This window comes from Megascapheus bottae, chromosome 19 (assembly GCF_031878675.1).
Source record: "Megascapheus bottae isolate mThoBot1 chromosome 19, mThoBot2.hap1, whole genome shotgun sequence".
NCBI classification, from domain to species: Eukaryota; Metazoa; Chordata; class Mammalia; order Rodentia; family Geomyidae; genus Megascapheus; species Megascapheus bottae.
The window spans coordinates 46,935,899-46,958,594 of NC_143527.1; the positions used below are offsets into that span (position 1 = coordinate 46,935,899).

Consider the following 22,696-nt stretch of genomic DNA (forward strand, 5'->3'; position numbering starts at 1 on the left):
GTTGCTTTTAGGCAGTACAAGCACCCGGAATAGCAGCCAGAAAGGAAGCAGTGTTTTGAGCATTAAACAAAAAAGCAAAAGGGAGCTTTACATGGAAAAACTTCAAGAGCATTTAATCAAAGCAAAGGCATTTACAATAAAGAAGTGAGTATACCAAAAGTTAGTCACAGAGCTGGGGAAGTGGCTTTACTGATTTTTTACAACCAGAGGTGAGATGTACTCCCAACCCACTTTCCAAGGCTCAGAATCCTCTTTTGTGCCGCAAGCAAGGGAAGAGATGCACAGTATCATCTTCAGAGATCATACCTGTCTTGGCAAAAAAAAAAAATCCTATCTGTCCTCCCATAAGGATCTGTCTCCAGAAAGATTATCCTGAGACTGAGAACAGAATGATCTATTGATCATAGGGGCTAATTATTCTCTCCTCATCCTCCTCCTCCTTCTGAAGCAAGTATGTGTTATTTTCTGACTTGCAGGACTCTGCAAATTTATGTACCCATCAGACAGTTCTTCTATGACCTCATTCACCCAGACTACAGCGCTGTGACTGACGTGTATGTGCTAATGTTCTTGGCTGACACTGTAGATTTCATCATCATTGTCTTTGGCTTTTGGGCCTTTGGGGTAAGTTTGAGCAAAGGCCTCTGAATGCCCATCATTTACTGGGCAGTACCACTCAGGCCTAAACCTCATGTCTCTTCCCAGAAACATTCGGCGGCTGCGGACATTACCTCTTCACTGTCGGAAGACCAGGTCCCTGGGCCATTTCTGGTAATGGTGCTCATTCAGTTTGGAACCATGGTGGTGGACCGAGCACTCTACCTCAGGAAGACTGTGCTAGGCAAGGTCATTTTCCAGGTCATCCTTGTGTTTGGAATCCACTTCTGGATGTTCTTCATCTTACCTAGTGTGACTGAGAGGTGAGATCTTTATGAGCAGAGACAGAAGGAAATGAGACGCAAACGTTTGGGATCTCTTCTAAACTGAGTGCAAATCCACACTCCCTTTATTTATTTATTAGTTATGTTTCAGATAAGCGCTCACATTTTTGCCCAGGACTAGCCTGGATCAAGATTATCCTGGGTCCTAGTGGTAGAGTACTTGCCCAGTATGCACAAAGCCCTGGGTTCTATTTCTCTGTATCACATCCATAGAAAAAGCAGAAAGTGGTGCTGTGGCTCAAGTGGTAGAGCCCTAACCTTGAGAAAGCTCAAGAACAGTGCCTAGGCCCTGAGTTCAAGTCCCAGGACTGTAAAAAAAAATTATCCTACCTCTGCTCCTTGCAAAGATGGAACGATAGCCCCCATATATAACTGCCAATCATGACTGCTTTTAATCTAGACTAAAGTAGTTACATCACTTGCGTTTTTATAAGTTATTAATAGATGCACTGAATAGCAATTGACTGTAATCATGGCTTTTGAAACTAACTGCACATTGGAAGCTCCATTATTCGATTCTCTTGCCCCATCTTTTATCTTCGGCACACTCTGCTGTGTATGAAGAATTCCTTAGAATTGCTTTAAGTGGCAAAAAATGAGATTTGTTGATTTTAAATTGCAACTTGTATCTCTTTGCAGCAGCAAAATATTCTCATGACTTTGTATATTTTTACATTTTAGGAAATTCAGCCAGAACCTAGTTGCCCAGCTTTGGTACTTTGTGAAGTGTGTTTACTTCGGGCTGTCAGCCTATCAAATCCGCTGTGGGTACCCGACACGAGTGCTGGGAAACTTTCTCACCAAGAGCTACAATTATGTCAACCTCTTCTTGTTTCAAGGGTGAGGAAGCTGTGTGTCACTATCACTGGTGGAGTGTAGGCTGACAGCTGTTTTCTGTATAGAAAGGAAGAAGGCAACTGCAGAAATGGCAGTCATGAAATGCCTTTTGAGTGTAATTGCCCCTCACCTGCCAAGAAAGCTATTCTAGAATCAACTACATGATATGATTTTCTATTTCAGTATCCTACTTAATTACTGTGAAAATACTTGGGGGTGAAAATGGGGTTATGGGCAGGCACTGGTTCATGCCTGTAATCCTGTCTAATCAGGAGACTGAAATAAGAGGATCACAGTTCCAAACCAGCCTGGACACAGAAGTTCTTGAGACTTCAAGCCAATTAACTACCAAAGTAAATAAACAAACAAATAAATAAATAAATACATGCTGGAAGTGGAGCTGTGGACTCAAGTGGCAGAGCATTAGTCTTGAGCAAAAATAGCTCAGGGACAGCACGCAGATCACGCTCCAGGAACAACAACAACAACAACAACAATAATAATAATAATAATGGCTGTGTGATCCTAAAATATTAATAAACTGAGCGCATAGACTAGACCATTAAAAACACTTTGGGAATTTGAAGAGGGATTTTTATCCCACCAAAAGCCACCTGAGCAGGGTGCAGGGATTCACCCCTGACATTTCCCTTTTGCCCTCATCTTCTCTTACCAGATGTATTGTCTTTACTACTACATCCATCAGGAAGTAACACATAGTTCAGTAACCCTGTGGCCAACAGATAATCATAAACAAATAAATGTGAATGAAACTTATGTCATTAAAAATGGAACCCAGCCAGATGCTGGGGATCACACCTAGCTACTCAAGAAACTGAAAGCTGGAGATCATGGTTTGATTCTAGCCTGCGCAGAAAATCCATGAGACTCTTATTTCCAGTTAACCATCAAAAAGCCAAAAGTAGAGCCATGGCAAGTAGCCACCTTGCTTGAAAAAAAAACAAGTGAATGCATAAAGCCCAGAGTTCAAGCATCAGTATGGGGACATACACACAGGCACTCACGCGCGCGCGCGCACACACACACACCTGCATGCATGCATGCATGCACACAAATAGAAATAGTAATTGATTATATAATTACCAGAGAAGATGATAAGAATGAAAAATACTAATGTACATATTGAGCTCATAATGCAAGTTTGATTTTCCTGGGAGAGTCACCTTGAGAGTTTGTCTTCAGCCGTTAGGTTTAAACAAAGGAAGTGCATGCATTCTTGAGGTGAGGTAGATAATGGGGCCACCACACAAAGACTTCTCTGACCAGAGGTGGTTTCTGGCAGGTTCCGCCTAGTTCCATTCCTGACTGAGCTGAGGGCAGTGATGGATTGGGTATGGACAGATACGACCTTGAGCCTCTCCAGCTGGATTTGTGTGGAGGACATCTATGCCCACATTTTCATCCTGAAGTGCTGGCGGGAATCAGAAAAGGTAAGAAGCCCATAAAAGTGCCTCCTTCTCATTTGTTTCACTTGTAAAGCAGATTGCTTACAAGGATCATATAGCTGGTGGGAGTTTTATGGCCAAATGAATGCAGGCAGAGGCAAAAATGGTCATGGCCTATAAATAATTGTGCATTGATTTGCAACTCACTGGAGTTGGAGGTTTTGATCTTACTTTTGCCCGTGTCAGCAATAGCATTCAAATATTTTCTGCCTCTGGGTGCAGTATACTAAAGTTATTGTCACAGTGCTGTCTGGGGCAGAGGCTATGGAGTGTGGAAGATGGCCGGAGCTCATGTTCACCTTCTTTCAGGACAGCTAGGGAATGAACCTCTTTATACAAAAGAAATTCAAGTGTAAGTATTTCTTTATTCCACTGTGTTAAATATTCAAATACAGATGAGATTTGTTGGATTTTTCAAAAGTTTAGTTAGCATATAAAATAAGAACCTCTTGTGTAATAGCAATAAAAATACCCAGAATCACACCTGTAATCCTAGTTCTAAGCCAGCCTGAGTAGGAAAGACTGTGAGATTCTTAATCTCCAATAAACTACAATCAACAGAAAAGAAAGCCAAAAGTGGAGCTGTGGCTCACTTTAGTGAAAAAGTTAAGGGCCAGGTGTGGTGACCCAGGCCTGTAATCCTAGCTGCTCAGGAGGCTGAGATCTGAGGATCAAGATTAAAAGCCAGCCCAGGCACAGGAGGATATGAGACTCTTATCTCCAGTTAACCTCTAGAAAATGGGAAGTGGGGCTTAGCTCAGGGTAGATTGGTAGCCTTGAGCTGAAGAGCTCAGGGACATGAGCACCCAGGCCAAGTTCAAGCCCTATGACCCACCAAAAAAAAAAAGCTAAGGGATCATCACGCAAGGTCTTGAGTTCAAGTCCCAGTATTGGCAAGCAAAAAACATTATTCTTTGGAAATATCTCCCCCGATCTACATAAATTCTCTTGTGTACTTTGAGTTTCTGGTGCTTTTTTCACATTCCAGACATAGGCCCATCATGCTGCAGCCTCTCTGTTTATGAGGCTAGTAGAGCAAAAGAGATAGCACTAATGCAGGTGCTCGAAATTGTCTTGGCATGGTCTTACGTTAAGGGAGCAAAGGAACTGACATAATAACAGGATGCCTTGATCTACGTTTTGGGGGGTGGAGGTTGAAAGCACTGGGATTTGAACTCAAGGCTTCTTTCTTGCTGAGTACTTGCTCTACCACTTAAGCCATATGCCTTAGCAGCCTCTTTATGTTGATGTGGTTTTTTTTTTTTTTTTTTGACAGAGTTTCACTTTATACCTGGGATAGCCAGAACTGCAGTCCCCAAGTTGCTAGAATGATAAAGAGTGATCCATTGTACTCAACTTGGTTCATTTTTGTTGTTGCTGCTCTAACAGAAACCCTGAGATTGGGTGATTTATAAAGAAAGGAAGTTTGTTTGGGTTCCCAGTTCTGGCTTCTACTAATGAATTCCCACTGATCCATGCATGACAGAAAATCAGGGAAACTGCCGGGCTTATGTTGAAGAAGAAAGAAATTAACCTCCTATGATAGCAAGCCTGTTTTCCCAACAGACATCAATCCATTCACAAAGTCAAAATGCCTTGTAAAGCCTTCGTTACCCCCCTCAATACTGTCAGCTTAGAGATCAAGGCAGCACAGACAAACTGTGTGTAAACCAGAACACAGAAGCGAAGAGCCACCATACCAAAGAGGCACTGAGGGTAGAAATCATTACATATGAGAAAAAAAATTATTTTTATTCTAAAGAGAATAGATGTTTTCAGCAACTTGAAATAATGGAAAGAATGCAAACTAGAATTAATTTGTGAGATAATCAACAAGCTAAACAGAAAAGAGAATTAAGACGAGTAATCAAAAGGTCCATAAAAAGAAAAGAAGATGGCAATTAAAGTCACTCTGTTACTAAATTGGCTGCTTCAAGGGTAGGTTGCTAAGATATGTACCAGCCACACAGATAGATATCATGGCAGCACTCGGCTCACTCTCAAGTGTTAGATCACTCACACCATAACAAAGCACCTGTGATATATCAGCTTAAAGAGAGGAAAGATTTGTGACTTGCTATCTTGACCACTTGTTCTTATTACTTTGGGCACTGGGCAGCACAGTTCGCCAAGGCAGGAGCCATGTAGCAGAGTTCTGTGTTCAGCACATGGTGACTGGGAAGCAGAAAGAGAAAAACATCAAAATCCCACAGTCCTCCACCAAGGTCTTCCCCCTAAGACCCAGCCCCTTCCAGGAGCAGGAAGAATTGAGCACACAGACCACCAAGGGGCATTCCAGATTCAAACAGAACTTCAGCCCTGGAAGTCATTTTTTCCACAGATAAATGATCAGTTGTGTATCTCCGCTAACAACGCTTAGTTCAAAAACTGGTTTCTCTTTCAATGGTCATGTTCATTGGGAATCCATGGGAGACTTTTTCTTCTTTCAGGTCTGCCAGATGCCTAAGTTTCTTACATAGAATAATGTTGTAGTGTTTGTGTATATACCAAGGATAATCTGTCATCCCTAGATTACTCATAAAGCCTAAGAATGCAAATGCTAAGCAAATACAGGGCTGACCGTATTGTTCGGGGAATAATGACAAGACAAAAAGTCTCTAATGACACAAATTCCCACTCAGGTGTTCCTTTTTGTATTTTGTGTACTGGTGCTTTGACTCAGGGGCCTGAGTTTGCTAGGCAGGTGTTTACTACTTGAACCACACTCCAATCCTCTTGTGCCTTTGCTATTTTTCGGTCGGGTCCTTACAACAGGGGCATGCAAGCATGCAAAGTTTTTGCCTGTGTTGGCTTCAATCACAATATTCTTCGAGTGGCTAAGATTACAGGTGTGAGCTGTTCCACTCAGTATATTTGATAGGTTGATTTCCTACAAACACAGTATAATACAGTTGATGAACAAGAACAATTTCCAGAAAGGCACACGCCCACTCATGCAGGCCACTTATTCCTGGGCAGATTCCACAATGATTTCCTTACAGCTGCTTCCCAGAGCGCTCCAGGAAGCTGGTGGGAAATGTAACAGAGCAGGGCTGCTGAACTGAGTTTCCCCACTGGCCTGTAGTAAAGAGCTAAGTGCCTAGGAAAGGGATGACTGAGTAGTTCAGAGAAGAAAATGGCAATCCCTTAGAAAAGTGGCCACCTGCCTGGAGATAGATCCAGAGTTCATCCTGAACCACCCAGGGAGCACAGCAGGGAGGAACAAGAGCTAGCTCCAGCGGCTATTGAGATAGCTGAGGACTAGGGCCCACTTTAGCAGAACAGACCACAGCTGTCCATGACAGAGATAAGACACATCTGCTTTGCTGGGGGCTTAAATCAAGTAGCAGAATGCTGGAACAAGTTCCAGTCCCAGTACCATCAGAGAGAAAGAGAGAGAGACAGAAAGAGAGAGAGAGAGGCAAAGACAGAAAGACAGAGAGAGAGAGAGAAAGTGAGACAGAGAAAAAGGAAGAAAATGAGACAGGGAGAGAGAAAGAGAGGAAGGAAGGGAGGGGGAGGGAGGTAGAAAGGGGAGAAAAGAATGAAGAAAGAAAAGAAAGAAAGGAAGGAAGGGCAAGAGAGACACATTTTTCTTGATCTCACAGATTCCTTCACAATGCAGTGTTATTATGGTGTACTGACAGGAGTGCCCTCAACTTGCTTCATTGACTGAATAGTGGAAAATCAAATCAGCTCATTTGTGTATACACACACACACACACAAACTCACACACCATATTTGATAGATATTAATCAACTAATTAATTTATCAATTAATTCAATATTAAAATACTGAACTCTAGTTTTATTTGTGAAGCTCTAAATTAGAATATTAGAATTTGTGTGCATCTGTAATCTCAACTACTAAAGAGGAAGAGGTTGGAGGATCTTGGTGTCCGGCCAGCCCAGATAAAGTTAATTAAGAAAACAAAAACCAAAACTAAAAACAAAAGGTATCCGGGGACCAGGAGCATAGCCTAGTAGTAGTGTGCTTGTCTAGCATGCACAAAGCCCTGGGTTTGATTCTGTTATGGGGTCAAGAGGAGGGGATTCCACATCCCTCCAGGTGGGGATTCCACGTCCCACCAGAGTCCACCACACAGAGACAGTCTCATATAAAAAGGTGAATTTATTGGAGAAATAGATGGTGAACTGACCAGCCAGGGACACAGTGCAGACTCGGGAGCTGACACTGTGACCCTGAGCGGCTCTCACGCAGGGTTTTTAAGGGCAAAACCCATGCGGTGGAACCTGGCCACACAGGTGGCCAATGGGATAGTTACATACACAGAGGGACCATAGCCAGCTCCAGCCACACGCAGGTAGCCAATAGGGTTACAGCCCAGTGTTTGCATTTACCTATCACCTTAGTTGGAGCTGGCACGCAAATTGGAAAGGTCTCCACACAAAGCAGGCCCACCCCCACCCAAGCTGATATCCCTTCTCATGGGGGGGGGGGAAGGTCAAGGTTGCCCCTCCGTAGAAGGGCAAAGGTGGCTGGGCTGTACCAGATAGCCCTCCTCATGGGGGGTTGGGGAGGTCAAGGTGGCTGGGCTATACCATTGTCGACCTTCCACAATGGGGCGGGGAACTCTTAGGCATTCTGGGTGGCACCAGTCCCTGCTTCCCTTAACACTCCCTGCTCCCCTTAACAATTCCTCGATACTACATACACAGAAAAGGACAGAAGTGGTGCTGTGGCTCACGTGGAAGAGCGCTAGCCTTGAGCAAAAAGTGTTCAAGAACAGTGCTCAGACCCTAAGTTCAAGCCCCAGGACTGGCAAAAAAAAAAAAAAAAGTAGTGTGTGGATGTGGCTTAAGGGACAGAATATGTGTCTAGCAAGCACAAGTTCAGTCCGGGTACTGGAGGTGGAGGGACTCGGAGAGAACAAAGGAGAAAGTTTTCCACAGGAATGCAGGGGTGGATCTGGAGCACTTTTGCTCCTAAGGAGCAGAGCTTCCCCTCTCACTGCCCACAGCACTTAGTGGAATCTTACTGCCTGCTTTAAATCCAGTGGAATGACCTCCTGCCTTATGGGTGCAGCGTGCAGACTCCTCCTCCTGCCCGTCACACTCCTGCACTCCTCTCGCTTCTCCACTCTTACCCAGGGGAACCCAGGCCCTCATACATCAGGAATTCAATTTTTGTGTATGTGTAGGTATTGGAGTTTGAATTGAGAGCTGGAGGCCCTTGTTCAACATTTCCCCTCATGGGTAGCACTGTACTTCTTGAGCCACACCTCCAGTCTAGTTTTTTGGTTTTGGGGCTGGGGGGTTTGCCAGTCCTGGACTTGAGCTCAGGGCCTGAGCACTGTTGTTGGACTTTCTCAAGGCTAGAGCTCTCCAAATTGAGCCACTGCATCACTTCTGGTTTTTTTCTATGTATATGGTACCGAGGAATCGAACCCAGGTCTTTGTGCATGCTAGGTAAGCACTCTACCACTAGGCCAAACTCCCTGCCCTAGTTTTGCTTTTTGTTTGTTTGGTTGGTTTTATTTGCTGGTTAATTAGAGATAAGAGTATCAGGAACTTTTCTGCCCTGGATGGCTTCAAATCGTGATCCGCAGATCTGAGCCTCCTGAGAAGTGAGGATTCTAAGCAGAGCCTCTAGCACCAGCTTCAGGAATGCCATTTAAAAGTCTTTCTATCCTCTATGCAGGGAAGGCTGACTTCAAGACGCTGGTTTTAAGTATTCAGGAATTTAAAATTTCTTTTCCATACATAATGCCTTAAAAACATTCAATTTAGTCTGCAGGATGTGTGACCCACACTCACAAACAAAACACACAACTTTTCAGGATACTTTTTTTTTTCTTTTTGCCAGTCCTGGGGCTTGAACTCAGGGCCTCAGCACTGTGCTTGAGATTTTTTTCTGCTCAAAGCTAGCACTCTACCTCGAGTCATGCTCCACTTCTGGCTTTTGTGACAGTTAAACAGAGACAAGTGTCTCATGGACTTTTCTGCCCAGGCTGGCTTCTACCCATGACCCTCAGCTCTGAGACTCCTGAGTGGCTAAGATTACAGGTGTGAGCCCCCCTTCAGGATTCTTTGGCAGCACTCTGTGGACCAGAGGACATGTTGTAAGCTTGACACAGCGTCACTCCACTTCTCAACTTTGCTCTAAGGTTGGGACAAGGTTGCCATCCCCATGTCAGTGTAAGTAGAAAAGAATCAGTCCTGTGAACTCTCACTGCACCTCTCCCAGCATGTGTGCCCAGGCCTCTTGGAATCCTTCTCTTGCAGAGATACCCTCAGCCACGGGGCCAGAAGAAGAAGAAAGTGGTAAAATATGGCATGGGCGGTATGATCATTGTCCTGCTCATCTGCATTGTCTGGTTCCCGCTGCTCTTCATGTCCTTGATTAAATCTGTCGCTGGAGTTATTAACCAGCCTCTGGATGTCTCGGTTACCATCACCCTGGGAGGATATCAGGTAACCTAGGTCTAACCTACCTTCCAGAGCCTTTCTTAAGGCTGCATTCTCTCAGCAACACCTTCAAGAATAGTTAGCGATGGCTGGCAGTTCCAATATCCTGTCCTGGTATTGACTATTTAGCCAACACTGTGTGAAGTTCATGCAAGAGATGGAGAAAAAAAAAATCAGTTCATTGCCTCGCATGCATAAGGCCTTGGATTTGAACCCTAGTACCACCAGCCATCTGGTTTGAACACACAAACAATCGCTGCATAAACATTATACCTGGCCCTTGCAAGATGGCTCTGATTTTTAATTCCAAATATTCAGTAGGTAGAAGAGAGTGACTTGAGCTAGGTACCGTGGCTCACAACTTAGCAACTGAAGAGGCTGAGCTCTGAAGATCATAGTTGGAAGCCAGTGTGGGCAGGAATTGACAGATTATGAAACTATCTCCAATTAACCACTAAAAAGCTAGAAGTGGAGCTGTAGCTCAAGTGGTCACGTAACAGCCTCAAGCAAAAAAGCTAAGGAACCTTGTCCATACCCTTCGACCAATATATTCTTTCTCTCTCACCCCTCCCTCCTCTTTCTCTCTGTCTCCCCTCTTTCTCCCTCTCCTTCCCACCCCCCCCCCACAGAGTGGTTTGACGCCAGTCTGGGAAGTTAGCAAGATCCCCCATCTCAATAAATAAGATGAGTGTGGTGGCAGGTGTTTGTAATCCTAGCTAGGCAAGAGGCATAGGAAAGGAGGATCCTGGTCTGAGGCCATTCCTGGGCAAAAATGCAAAACCCTATCAAAAACATCACCTAGAGCAAACAAAGCTGGGGAGTATCCTTCAAGTGGCCCCAGGTTAAACCCCAGACCACCAAGAGAAAGACACAGAGAATGATCTCTGAGGCCAGCTACCTCAGGATGCTGGATGGTTGTACTGTGCAAATGTATTTCTTCTAACATAGGGGACAGAGAAGTGTCAGCAATGCTTACAGCCTGTGTGCCTTTGTTTTCCAGCCTATTTTCACAATGAGTGCTCAGCAAAGCCAATTGAAAGTGATGGACCAGCAAAAGTTTAATAAATTCATAAGAGCTTTCTCTAAGGACACCGTAAGTAAATACTTGCAGTAGATCTCTGAGAAGACCTTGCTTTACGTGAGCCCAGGACTTTAAATTGCTTAATACTTTGCCATGGCTTGTTATCAGGCATAAATGGTAATAAACATAATTTAAATTAACAATAGTTTAATGTGAGTTCAATAGCTTTTGAGCCTTTTTTTTAACTTTTAAGCTACAGTAGATATGGCTCTTTGGCATGTCTATTATGCTGAGAATCTATCCTTAGAAAATAATTCAAATTAGGAGAAAGCACATGTCTGTTATTTGCTTAACAACAGAGATAGTTGGGTTTGAGGGTTGGTGGATGGGTGAGATCATGAGCATTCTATTCGTTTATCACTGGTCCTCTTCCCTGGACATGGGGGGAGAAAGAGCTTCCATTCTTTGCTCTATTTACATACTCATGAAGACTTTCTAGTCAACTTCTTTTGTAAAAGGTTGAACCAGGCGCTGGGATGTTCACACTTATAATCATAGCTATTCAAAAGGCTAAAATTTGAGAATTGTGGTTCAAAACCAGCTCACAGGCAGGAAAGCCTGTGACACTCTTTTTTTTTTTCTTTGCGGGGCTTGAACTGAGAGCCTGGGCACTGTCCCTCAGCTCTTCAGCTCAAGCCTACTTCCCTACCCCTTGAGCCACAAGCCACTTCCAGGTTTCCGGTGGTTAATTGGAGATAAGAGTCTCATGGACTTTAGTGCCTGGCATAGCTTTCAACCACAATCCTCAGATCTCAGCCTCCTGAGTAGCTAGGATTACAGGCATGTGCCACCACGTCCAGTTGTCTGAGAGGCTCTAATCTCTGGCTAACCACCAAAAAAAGACAGAAGTGGAGCTATGGCTCAAGTGATAGAGTGCTAGCCTGGGTACTACAACACCCAGTAGCACGCCCAGGACCAGAATAAAAAGAAATCATCAGGGGCTGGGAGTTTGGCCTAGTGGTAAGAGTGCTTGCCTAGCATGCTCGAAGACCCCACATATATAGAAAAAGCCACAAGTGGTGCTGTGGCTCAAGTGGTAGAGTGCTAGCCTTGAGAAAGCCCAAGGACAATGCTCAGGCCCTGGGCTCAAGCCACAGGACTGGCAAAAAAAAAAAAAAAAAAAGAAATCATCATCATCACAAAGCCTATGACAGCTACCCAGGCTAAAACATCAATTTAAAAAAAAAAATGAGAAAGGACTGAAAGTGTGACCTAGTGGTAGAGTGCTTGCCTACCATGCATGAAGCCCTGGGTTGGATTCCTTGGTACCACATACACAGAAAAAGGCAGAAGTGGTGCTGTGGCTTAAGTGGCAGAGTGCTAGGATTACAGGAGTGAGTCACTGGCATCATGAAAATGAGTTCTGTAAAGTCATGTTTAGGCCCGGGCATTGGTGGCTCATGTCTGCAATCCTAGCTACTCTGAGGCAGCCAGGGTAGACAAATTCTTATCTCCAGTTAAATTATATAAAATTACCATCATCATACTACACCCTATCAAAACGAATTTTGGAACTAGTAAAAGACAGCCAAGATGTTCTAGGTGAAAATCTTGAAAATTATCTCTGACTTCATAAATTTCTGTCTAAGAAGAGAAGAGACACAATGACAGTAATAAAAAAAAAACCCTATCTGGATATCCATTATTGCTTAACTGGAACATTTCTGTGGGGGTACATCACTGGGGTTCGGCCAGCTGATTGACAGCTGCCATCCCTGAGAGCAAAATGGGACATAGCATCTGTGTATCATAAATAATCCTTTCCTACCAAGAAATCTCTGTGCTGTCAAAGGGAGGAGTAATTGTTTTCTTTATAAGCATTATGTTTCTAATTAATTTATGCATGTGCATTTGTGCACATACAGGGCGCTATGCAATTTCTGGAGAACTATGAAAAAGAAGACATAACGGTAGCAGAATTGGAAGGAAACTCCAATTCTTTGTGGACCATCAGCCCTCCCAGTAAGCAGAAAATGATACAAGAGCTCATGGACCCCAATAGTAGCTTCTCTGTTGTTGTTTCATGGAGTATTCAGAGGTAGTTACTGCATTTCCGTGCATCATTCCCCAGCCCCATCTAGGCTCGGGTGGGAGGTAGAAAGACAGAAATATTAGATTGACGTAGAGCTTGCTCTATTGTTACACTGGGGGACTTTGCTTTTATTCTAAAGCTAACGTTTTTGTTTATTAAATGACTTGTCCAGGAACCAATGACCAAACTAAGAAATTCTTAGGCTTTATTTATTTATTTAGGCAATGAACCTTGTTTTGAATAAAAGAAAGTAGAGAGACAAGAAACAGGATGATGGTTTATAAAATGAAAGAAAGTTCATGTAAGTTATTGAGATTTCTAAAAAAAGGTTGAAGTCATGGTAACAAAGAAATTGTATTCTTGGCAGGATGCAGACACAGGAAGGTCTTAGTTTAAGGTGAAAGTTAGCATTTGATTCTGTCTTGAAAATAAGTCAGGAAAAGTGGTTGCATGCCTTTGGTCCCAACTACCCAGGTGTCAGAGGTATGAGACTCACAGTTCAAGGCATGGTTAGCTTGAGATTCTATCTCAAATAGACTAAAAGGACAGAGGCATGTTCAAGTGGTAGAGTACTTGCCTAGCTAGTACAGGCCCTAAATTCAACCATCAATACCACCACATCAGAATGAGAGAGACAGAGAGAGAGACAGAGACAGAGACACAGACACAGACACAGACACAGCCAGAGACAGAGACACAGACACAGAGAGACAGAAACAGAGAGGAGTGAGGGAAGAAAGGAGAAGGAGGAGGAAAAATAAAATTGAAGGCTCAAACTCTGGTTAAGTGTTAGCCATACTTTTCTCCAACCTTGATATATCTTGATGTAAAGACATGTTGGCCATCCTGGAAGTGGAAAATGAATTGAAATTCCTTCTTCAGGCCAACTGGAATGAGTGGCAAGCATATACAGGCGCTTGGTTGTCATTGCTTGTGTAGACAGAGTATCTTACTAAAAGTTCTGGCTTCCAGACACTGCACTGGTGTCTTTATGATGCATCTTTGGGCTCTCCATATGTCCTAGTTGATTATCTTAGTCCCTGTCGTATAGTCCTGAGATCAAGACTCCAGAAAGTCTTGGCTCATTTGGGGTTATAATATCAACTTCTTGATTAAAATTAAGAACCATGACAGGGACAAAAGAAAGCCTTGTGGAATCTTCTATGAAACCACAGGCTATAGGAAAGAACTGATTTAGAAGAGACCTGTTCAGACCTATTTCAAAATGCCAACTTTAATTTTTATTGTTTTGTCCTAAGTGTCCTGCATTTTTCACTCAAATTTCCCTAACAGTTGCCAACAAATTAACTTCTAGACATTTTCATTGAAGAGTTACTACTAAAACCTAATACAAAAAAATTAAACTAAAATTGTTTAAATATGGCTTCTGTTAGTTCTTATAAAGGCCAATATGGTTAACATGAGAATGTCTTTGAGCTGGGCACTGGTAATTCTTAGCTATTCGAGAGGCTGAGCCAAGCCAGGCAGTAAGGTCTGTGAGACTCTTACCTCCAACTAACCACCAAAAAGCCAGACATGGGGGCATAGTTCAACTGGCAAAGCACCAGACTTGAGTACAAGCTAAAGGACAGTGTCCTAGTAATGAGTTCAAGCAAAAAAAAAAAGTCTCTAAAATTGGTGTTCATGAAACAAACTTGTTTCTTTTTAGGGAAGCAGCCTTTTCCTCCTCTGCCTTGACCATCTGGTAGTTTTTGTGGGTTTATTAAAAGAACTAGATATAGAAAGGAGGTGAACAGAAAAGATTGGGGTAAAAAATGTGTAAGAAGACTTAAAATACTAAAATTGTAACTTGAGTGAGTTTGTAAATCTTTGGAATAATCACTGACATTGAGCCTTTTTTTTCTTCACAGAAATATGAGTCTGGGTGCAAAGGCTGAAATAGCAACAGATAAGCTCTCTTTCTCTCTTCAAGATATTACAAGAGAGAACATAGCTAAAATGATTGCTGGGAATGACACTCAAAGTTCAAACACACCAGTGTAAGTTTCTTTTCCTTGTGATATGACTTTATGAAACAGACACAGCTGGTAAAAATTCTCACATGGTAACACGATGTCCTTCCTTCTTGGAAACACCAGTTTTCTAGGTCACTAAAAGATATAAAGCATGAATACTTAGCAAGTGCTGGAGGCTCATGCCAGTAGTCCTAGCTATTCAGGACTCTGAGTTCTGAAAAAATCACAGGAAAGCCTGTGAGCATCTTATCTCCAAATAATACCAAAAAGTTGGAAGTAGAGCTATGGCTCAAATGGTAGAGCACCAGGCTTACAAAAATAAGCTAATAAACAGTACCCAGGAACTGAGTTCAAGCCCTAGGGGTAGCACAAATTAATTAGAACAATTAACACTAAATCCCACCTTCTTTTAAATTACAGGACAATAGAAAGGATCTACCCATATTATGTGAAAGCACCCAGTGATTCTAACTCAAAACCAATCAAGCAACTTTTATCTGGTAAGAATGAGAAGTTATTCCAGAACAATTCCAGTAATCTGTGCATTGAGCCTTTCTCAAGCTATTTCCAGTGATCTTTCTGTGTGTGACAAAAACCATGCAACGTTCTGTCTGCTTTCTCCAGCTACAGGGCTCGCTGACCCTCAGGAGATGTATTTTTCATTTTCTTTTCCTCACTGATTATACAATACCTGACTGACTTAGATCATACATAACCACTTGCAGTGCTGATTTTATTTGTTTGTTATCACACAAATCATGTCACATTTCCTTTAGGTACAACAGTCTCTCCCACTCAGAACAATAAAAGGACAGCAAGATATATACTTGATTGGCCCTAATGGTTAAGAAGTATCAATAGTCATGATTTAGTGACTGGATCATTCCAGTGTAATAGTGATGATCTGAAACCAATACATTTAGATGACAATCATGTTTCATGTGGCATTCTGGTCGACCACAGACCACATTCATGTGACACATACGTGTGACAGGAGGTGTCACCTAGTCCAGATGTGTGAGCAAAACAAGTCGCACCATGTAGATTTGTGTAAATACACTCTGCAGTGTTTGCAGAATGACAAAATTGCATAATGTGTACCTAACGATATATACAGCCACTGCATGGATACATAACTGTGATTTACTTCTATAGAACTTCGTGGCTCCCCTGGGTGCTGGTGGCTCACACTTGTAATCCTAGCTACTCAGAAGACTGAGATCTGAAAATCACTGTTTAAAGTTCTCCTAGGCAGAGAAGCGCATGAGACTCTTATCTCCAATCAGCAACCCCAAAACTAGAAATAAAGGTGTGGCTCATATGATATAATGCCAGCCCAAGTAAGAGTATGAGGCCCTAAGTTCAAGCCTCAGCACCGGTACAAACAAACACACACACACACACACACACACACACACACACACACACACGATCCATCCATCAAGGTAGAGTAGAATGCAGGTATCCAGCATGAGTTCATTCATTCATCAACATGAATGAGTGATTCTGCACCAGGCACCATGCCAAGGACTGGAAACCAACCAGCCTCTGTGCCATTCATGGCTAGCTGAAACAGCAGAAATGCTATAAGCTGTTAGAATCTTAGTCAAATGTGGTAAGAGTGAGGGAGGAGAGGATGGTGGATGGGCATAAGGCCCTTCTCATCTTCTCTGCAGGATATGGACATGCCTTGCAAGGTTACAAAGTATACTGGGAAATTTTGATCAGAAATAGTCCTAGTAATGTTTACTGTGAGAGTACAAATGCTTCAACAAACAATCACTTCTCAGGAGACACTCCGATCCTTCCACAAGCTAGTGTCAAAATGATTCTGTCTTCAAGCTCTTTCCTGTCACTGTAGGAACCCATCAGGAGAGGATGCTGAAGCTTCGTGTCTCTCTTAGAACATGTCTTCTCTCATAAACTCCTTCCTCGTGCCCTTCTGGTTCAAGAAAAGGTGTGCTCTCTGCTTTCCAAACTCAGCCTCTCCTGTGCCCACTCCCATCCCGTTTCGCCTTCAGCCAGAGGGAATCTGAGTTCTCCTTCCTTCCCATCCCCTCTCCTCCTCCACACTGGCATCTCTGCCTTCCAGTAGTATCCTCACAAGTTGTATTGAACCAAATGGGTGGGTAGCACTAGGGTCCACATGAGGAAGCCAAGTGGCACCTCAAGTCGAGGTCATCACTATGTGAGACAACCAGAACCAGACCTGGAGCCATCTTGGCCTCTGGCCGGGAGGAGGTTGTAATTCCTCAGGCCTTCCTCAGAAGCAACATCACTACTGTTGCTGAGTGTTCACAATGAGTCTTCTTTTTGTACTCCAGAAGACATTTCCTGCCAAGCACTGCCCTAGATTCCTGCCATCTAGCCTCTCAGTGTAGAGTAGTTTCTACTCTTCTGAGGTTCACAACTGGGCACCATGATGATCTGAGCACATGTTTACTGTTGCTGTGGGCTAGGGCTGCACCAGCCTGGTGAGATATAATTCCAAGATGGTCTGCCACATCCTTTTCTGCCCATTGGCATTTGCTTTATACTCCCCCTATCAAGCAATCACTGATGCACAATCTGGATTTCAGAACTTGGCAGAGCCTCAGGCCATCCATCTTTATTTTATTGGTTTTGGACAGAGGAGTTACAGTTACATAAGGCAAATAATGAGTACATTTCTGGCTTTCTCCCAGTTTTTCCCCTCCTGATCTCTCCTACAAATAATCTACTTCATTTTCAACCTAGCATCTAGTGAGTATCACTCAGGAGAACTCACCCAGGTGCCCAGGCAGTCAACACACACGAGTCTTCACCCCAGGATGGTTTTCGGTAAGGTGGTGACCAGGTTTGGCCATCTGGGAACTGCTAGCACAAACCCAGTCCTAAAACCCTCATGCTGCCTTGAATCTCTCTTCTCTCCTTCCAGAAAACAATTTCATGAACATCACCATCATTTTGTCCAGAGACCATATGAGCAAGTCTAACAGTGAATGGTGGGTTCTCAACCTCACCGGAAACAGGATATACGAACAGAATTCACAGGCCTTGGAGCTGGTGGTTTTCAATGACAAAGTCAGTCCTCCCAGCCTGGGTTTCCTGGCTGGCTATGGGTAAGGACCCACTGATCATTAGCAGTTATGCATTATATAAAGTTGAGAATAACCAGCCTCCTCTCTCCTTAGCATTCTCAGATTAGATGGATACAATATTGTGGCCAGGACCAGGCTCACACTGTAGTCCTCCTTCCTCTTAGTGCTGGAATCACAGAGATAAGCCACCAGATCCAGTATAGTTATTTATTTCAGTATCTTTATTAAAACATTTTGTCCTGGCTGGCCTGGAACTGTGAAACTCCTGATCTCCAGACTTGAAGCATCACAGCTAACCAGATGCAAGATACAAGTATTCAAAATGTATAATTGTCCACCTGGACCTTATTCTAAAAAATGAAGAGTCAGATACCAAGGGTTATGTTTACTATAATCCCAGCTGTACTGACACTGAGATCCAGAGAATCAGGTTTGAGGCCAGGCTGGACAAAAAAAGTTCATCCGATTCTGTCTCCAAAATAGCCAGCAAAAAGTTGGGTTAGAGGGACCAGGAATGTGGCCTAGTGGTAGAGTACTTGCCTAGCATGCACAAAGATCTGGGTTCGATTACATGGTACCACATACATAGAAAAACTCCAGAAGCAGTGCTGTGGCTGAAGTGACAGAGCTCTAACCTTGAGAAAGCCAAGAACAGTGCTCAGGCCCTGAGTACAAGCCCCAAGACTGCCCTTCCAACCCCCACAAAAAACATTGGGTTAGAGGATTAGCAGAGTATCATCTCAGCAAGCAAACCAACCAAGCGTAAGGCACTGAGTTCAGTTCCCCAGTAATACCAAAAAAAAAAAAAAAAAAAAGAGAAAAGAGGGGAAAAAAGGTGTTGTTTTACCCCATGTATTATGTTCCATCAAATATAGATGGCTGGGCCAGGAGCATGGCCTAGCATGCACAAAGCCCCGGGTTCGATTCCTTGGTACCACATACACAGAAAAAGTGAGAAGTGGTGTTGTGATTCAAGTCACAGAGCTCTAGCCTTGAGAAAGCCTAAGGACAGTGCTCAGGCCCTGAGTTCAAACCCCAAGACTGGCAATATATATATATATATATATATATATATATATGTATATATATGGTTTTGTGTGTATATTTATATACATATGTATGTATGTATGTATGTATGTATGGCTAACATAGTTAATTGCTAGACACAGTTTCTTCTTACTGTCTCTTTCAGGATCATGGGATTATATGCTTCAGTTGTCCTTGTGATCGGAAAATTTGTCCGTGAATTCTTCAGTGGCATTTCTCACTCTATCATGTTTGAAGAGCTTCCAAATGTGGACAGAATTTTAAAGTTGTGCACAGATATTTTTTTAGTCCGAGAGACAGGGGAATTAGAGCTGGAAGAGGATCTCTATGCCAAGTTAATATTCCTGTACCGTTCACCAGAGACCATGATCAAGTGGACCAGAGAGAAAACAAACTGATATCTTAGGACCCAGACGGCAAAATCAAGTTTAAATTTGGGGTTTTTTTTCCTTCTTCTTCCTCTTCCTCCTCCTCCTCCCTCTCCCCTTCCTCTTCCTCTTCTCTTCCTCCTCCTCCTCCTTTTCCTCCTCCTCCTTCTTTTTTTTTTTTTTTTTTTTTACAAAAGCACAATATTCTCCTAAGAGCTAAAGTATTTCTAGTTCAGTGGGAATGGTTTTCTCTTCTGACAGGTAGCCCAAAGGAGCTACTGGGCTCCTTTTAGAACAAAAGCTACCTTGGCATATGAAGACACTGTTGAAATTATATACACTTCCATTTCTCTGAAATCAGGGCTACTTGCTTACATTTCTGAAATCAGTGTCTTGCATTCTGTTGGACCGTGTGCCAGATTGACGCAGGGATTTTTTTTTGTTTCCCTTAGAGAAGCCACAGAGATGAAAGAAGGAAAAAGGAACCCTTTGGGGTTTGCACCTCTTCTGGAGATGTGATTGTATGCCACAGACAATTCTTAGCGGCACTGGAAAAGCTGTTTTACAGAGACCCAATGGGCTCTTAACACACTCCAATCATGCCACAGCAATAGAAGGCAGAAACGCTCTCTGCAGCTCTAGAGAAAAGAGCAGAGAGCCAGTGATCCAGGAAGATGCCTCGGGCAAGACAAAGCCTCATTCTAAGCAAAAAGATAACATTAGTGATACTCTTACTGCCTTATCTTAATTGAAGACTGACATGAAATCTTTCCATGAAACACCAGTGACTTCTCAGGAAAACAACCAACAAATCAGCAAAGTGGACTCATGCTCTGTGGAGGTTTGGGTGTAACCTCTGCCAAGATGGTCTAGCTCTGCCCAGCACAGGGCAGTAGGAAGGGCCAGCCCCAGGTGCAAGAAGCACCTTTCCTCTGGGGGCCCCTCACTGGGCTCTGCCAGCTGTGGAACAGCTGTGGAACTCATCACCTGGCTTTTCCGCCCTGCCCCACCCAATGCGCTTTTCCCCATTTCCATGGTTTAAGGCAATGGTTTTTTCCAATCGATGACATTTTCCTCCCTGTTTTACAGGCATATTGAAGAGTTTACATATTCTAATTCACATTTTTACATTTGAGACGGGTTTTTTAAGTTCATAATTATGAAAGAAATATGTATATTGAGCTTGGGAGAATAAAAACTGGCCTTTTCTTAAATTATTATCATTGGTAATACAAACCTCTTCATGAAATAGCAATGTAGCATGAGAAATCGATGATTGAGATGTAGTTTTCATTCCATATTAAAAATAACACATTCTGGAAACCATTGAATGGGCTAGAATAAGTAAAAAAAAAAATCAATCCTGTGTACTTTGGGTTCAGGGCTGACTTAAAATAAAGCACATCTTGCAGTCATTCGCAGAGTACTTTTTATTCTGTCTATACAAAATATAAAATGTGTTTTCAATGCAGCAAATAGACTAAAAAATAAAAATTAAGAGAAAATTAAAAATACACACACACACACACACACACACACACACACACTTACCAGGCACCAGTGGTTCCTGCTTATAATCCTAGCTACTCAGGAAACTGACATCTGGAAATCACTGTTTATTTTTTTCCATACATTTTATTGTAATTAGTAGAAGGATTACATGATATTCACCAGATAGAAGGTGCATTACTTCACAAACATTGATACCTTTGCTTGGAAATCACAGTTTAAAGCCAACCTAGGCTGAAGAGTCCAGGAGGTTCTTATCACCAGGTAATCACCAAGAAGCCAGAAGGGAAGCTGTAGCTCAAGTGGTAGAGCCACTTGAGCAGAAAAGTCAGGAAACAGTACCCAAGCTCTGAGTTTAAGCCCTAGTAACACACCCACACACATCCCACTGCTTATTGGCTTTTTAGGGTTTTGGTTTTTGGGGTTTTTTTTATTTTTTATTTATTTTTTTTTTTTTGCCAGTCCTGGGCTTGAGCTCAGGGCCTGAGCACTGTCCTTGGACTTTCTCAAGGCTAGAGCTCTACCACTTGAGCCTCAGCACCACTTCTGGCTTTTTTCTATATATGTGGTACCGAGGAATCGAACCCGGGTCTTCATGCATGCTAGGCAAGCACTTTAACCACTAGGCCAAACTCCCGGCCCTTTGGGTTTTTTTTTTTAATATGGGTACTCTAAATCATAAGGACAAGGATTAGCTGCTAACAAAGTAGTTTCCAAAGAAGAAACATAGTGATTTGAAACTTTAACAGCAGAGCCCAAATGATGTTCAGTGACTTCTAGAGAATTAATTACCAAATATGGGTTCTCATGCTTTGAAAGCCAGCGTGCCTCCACCCTCCTTCAATCATAGCAACAATCAAATCAAATCACTTAGCAGAACTCTTGGATGACATTCTGATTTCCTGACAATCATCACGGCCTGCAATGTGTGCTTGTGTGTTCTTACAGTATATGATCCGCATGAATCTACATTCCAGGAATTCAAGGGCATCTCTTGGGCTAGAAGCCCTCTTACTGAAGTAGGACTTGGAAATGAAGAATCCCTGCAGAAGAGGATGTTAGGGAATGACCTTGGGCAGAACCCAAGCCAGTGAAGATGGTGGGGCTAGGGGAAGAGGGAGGAGCAGCTACAACGGACCTTGGGCTGGTGGTAGTAACTTCAGATCTAGGGTCCATCCTCCCACTGTCCTGAAGACAGCTGGAGGTACTCAGGTCCAGCAACAACAGACCCATTGTCCAGTCCCTATCCACAGGAGCCTGATGAGGCATGTCCCTATAAGTCACAGCCTGAACAGCCAGCAGGACAAGGCCCAGGAGAGTAAGCATGTGAAGATTGACTTCTTAGAAACCTTCAGTCCTGTCTATGGGAGCAGAAAGGTGAGAGGATTTAGAATAGAGGTGAGGAGATTTAGACCAAGGGTTGGGGGCGGGGTGGGGGGGACAGGGTGAGGGCCAGGGATAAAGAGGTCGAGATCATGTGGGAGGGGCTTCAGAAGGGGGTGCCTGGACTGTGGCTGCCACAGCAGTGACTGCAGATTTGATTCTGCATCCCTTACCTAGCATGCTTGGGAACAAAGGATTTTGCATTTGATACCTTTCATATTGTGGACTATACCTAATGATCAATGAAACCTCGTTTATGTTTTGTATGTTCCATTTGAGCCATCTGGTGGCACTTCTCTACAAAATTTTCAATAATATCGTGCATAAAACAACTGAGAGGGCAGGAAGGATTATTTTTGTTTTTCTTCTTTTTTTTTAATCCGATGGACACCGAGCAAACCATGTGAGGCCCCTGCATTTTGTTTTGTCAGGAGGTCAGGGGTGGAGTTTTCTCCCAGCTTTGTGATGCTGAAGGAGTATTTGGGACATTTCAGATTTGAGATTTTCTTGGAAGGAAGAAGAGGTAAAGGGATTGAATCCTACAAAG

The 22,696-nt window shown here is 43.1% G+C and overlaps 1 protein-coding gene across 1 annotated transcript in view; it reads left to right on the forward strand.

Moving 5' to 3' along the window:
• Piezo2 (piezo type mechanosensitive ion channel component 2) overlaps nucleotides 1–19,444 on the forward strand; it is a 367,270-nt gene extending 347,826 nt beyond the window's left edge. The window contains exons 42-53 of the mRNA XM_090353510.1: nucleotides 12–144; nucleotides 477–624; nucleotides 706–920; nucleotides 1,623–1,781; nucleotides 3,082–3,229; nucleotides 9,491–9,679; nucleotides 10,674–10,766; nucleotides 12,620–12,792; nucleotides 14,658–14,786; nucleotides 15,183–15,262; nucleotides 17,680–17,863; nucleotides 19,035–19,444. Coding sequence (XP_090209636.1) covers nucleotides 12–144; nucleotides 477–624; nucleotides 706–920; nucleotides 1,623–1,781; nucleotides 3,082–3,229; nucleotides 9,491–9,679; nucleotides 10,674–10,766; nucleotides 12,620–12,792; nucleotides 14,658–14,786; nucleotides 15,183–15,262; nucleotides 17,680–17,863; nucleotides 19,035–19,287 — 1,904 coding nt within the window. The 3' untranslated portion in view covers nucleotides 19,288–19,444. The remainder of the gene's footprint in view (nucleotides 1–11; nucleotides 145–476; nucleotides 625–705; nucleotides 921–1,622; nucleotides 1,782–3,081; nucleotides 3,230–9,490; nucleotides 9,680–10,673; nucleotides 10,767–12,619; nucleotides 12,793–14,657; nucleotides 14,787–15,182; nucleotides 15,263–17,679; nucleotides 17,864–19,034) is intronic.
• Nucleotides 19,445–22,696: the final 3,252 nt, after the last annotated feature.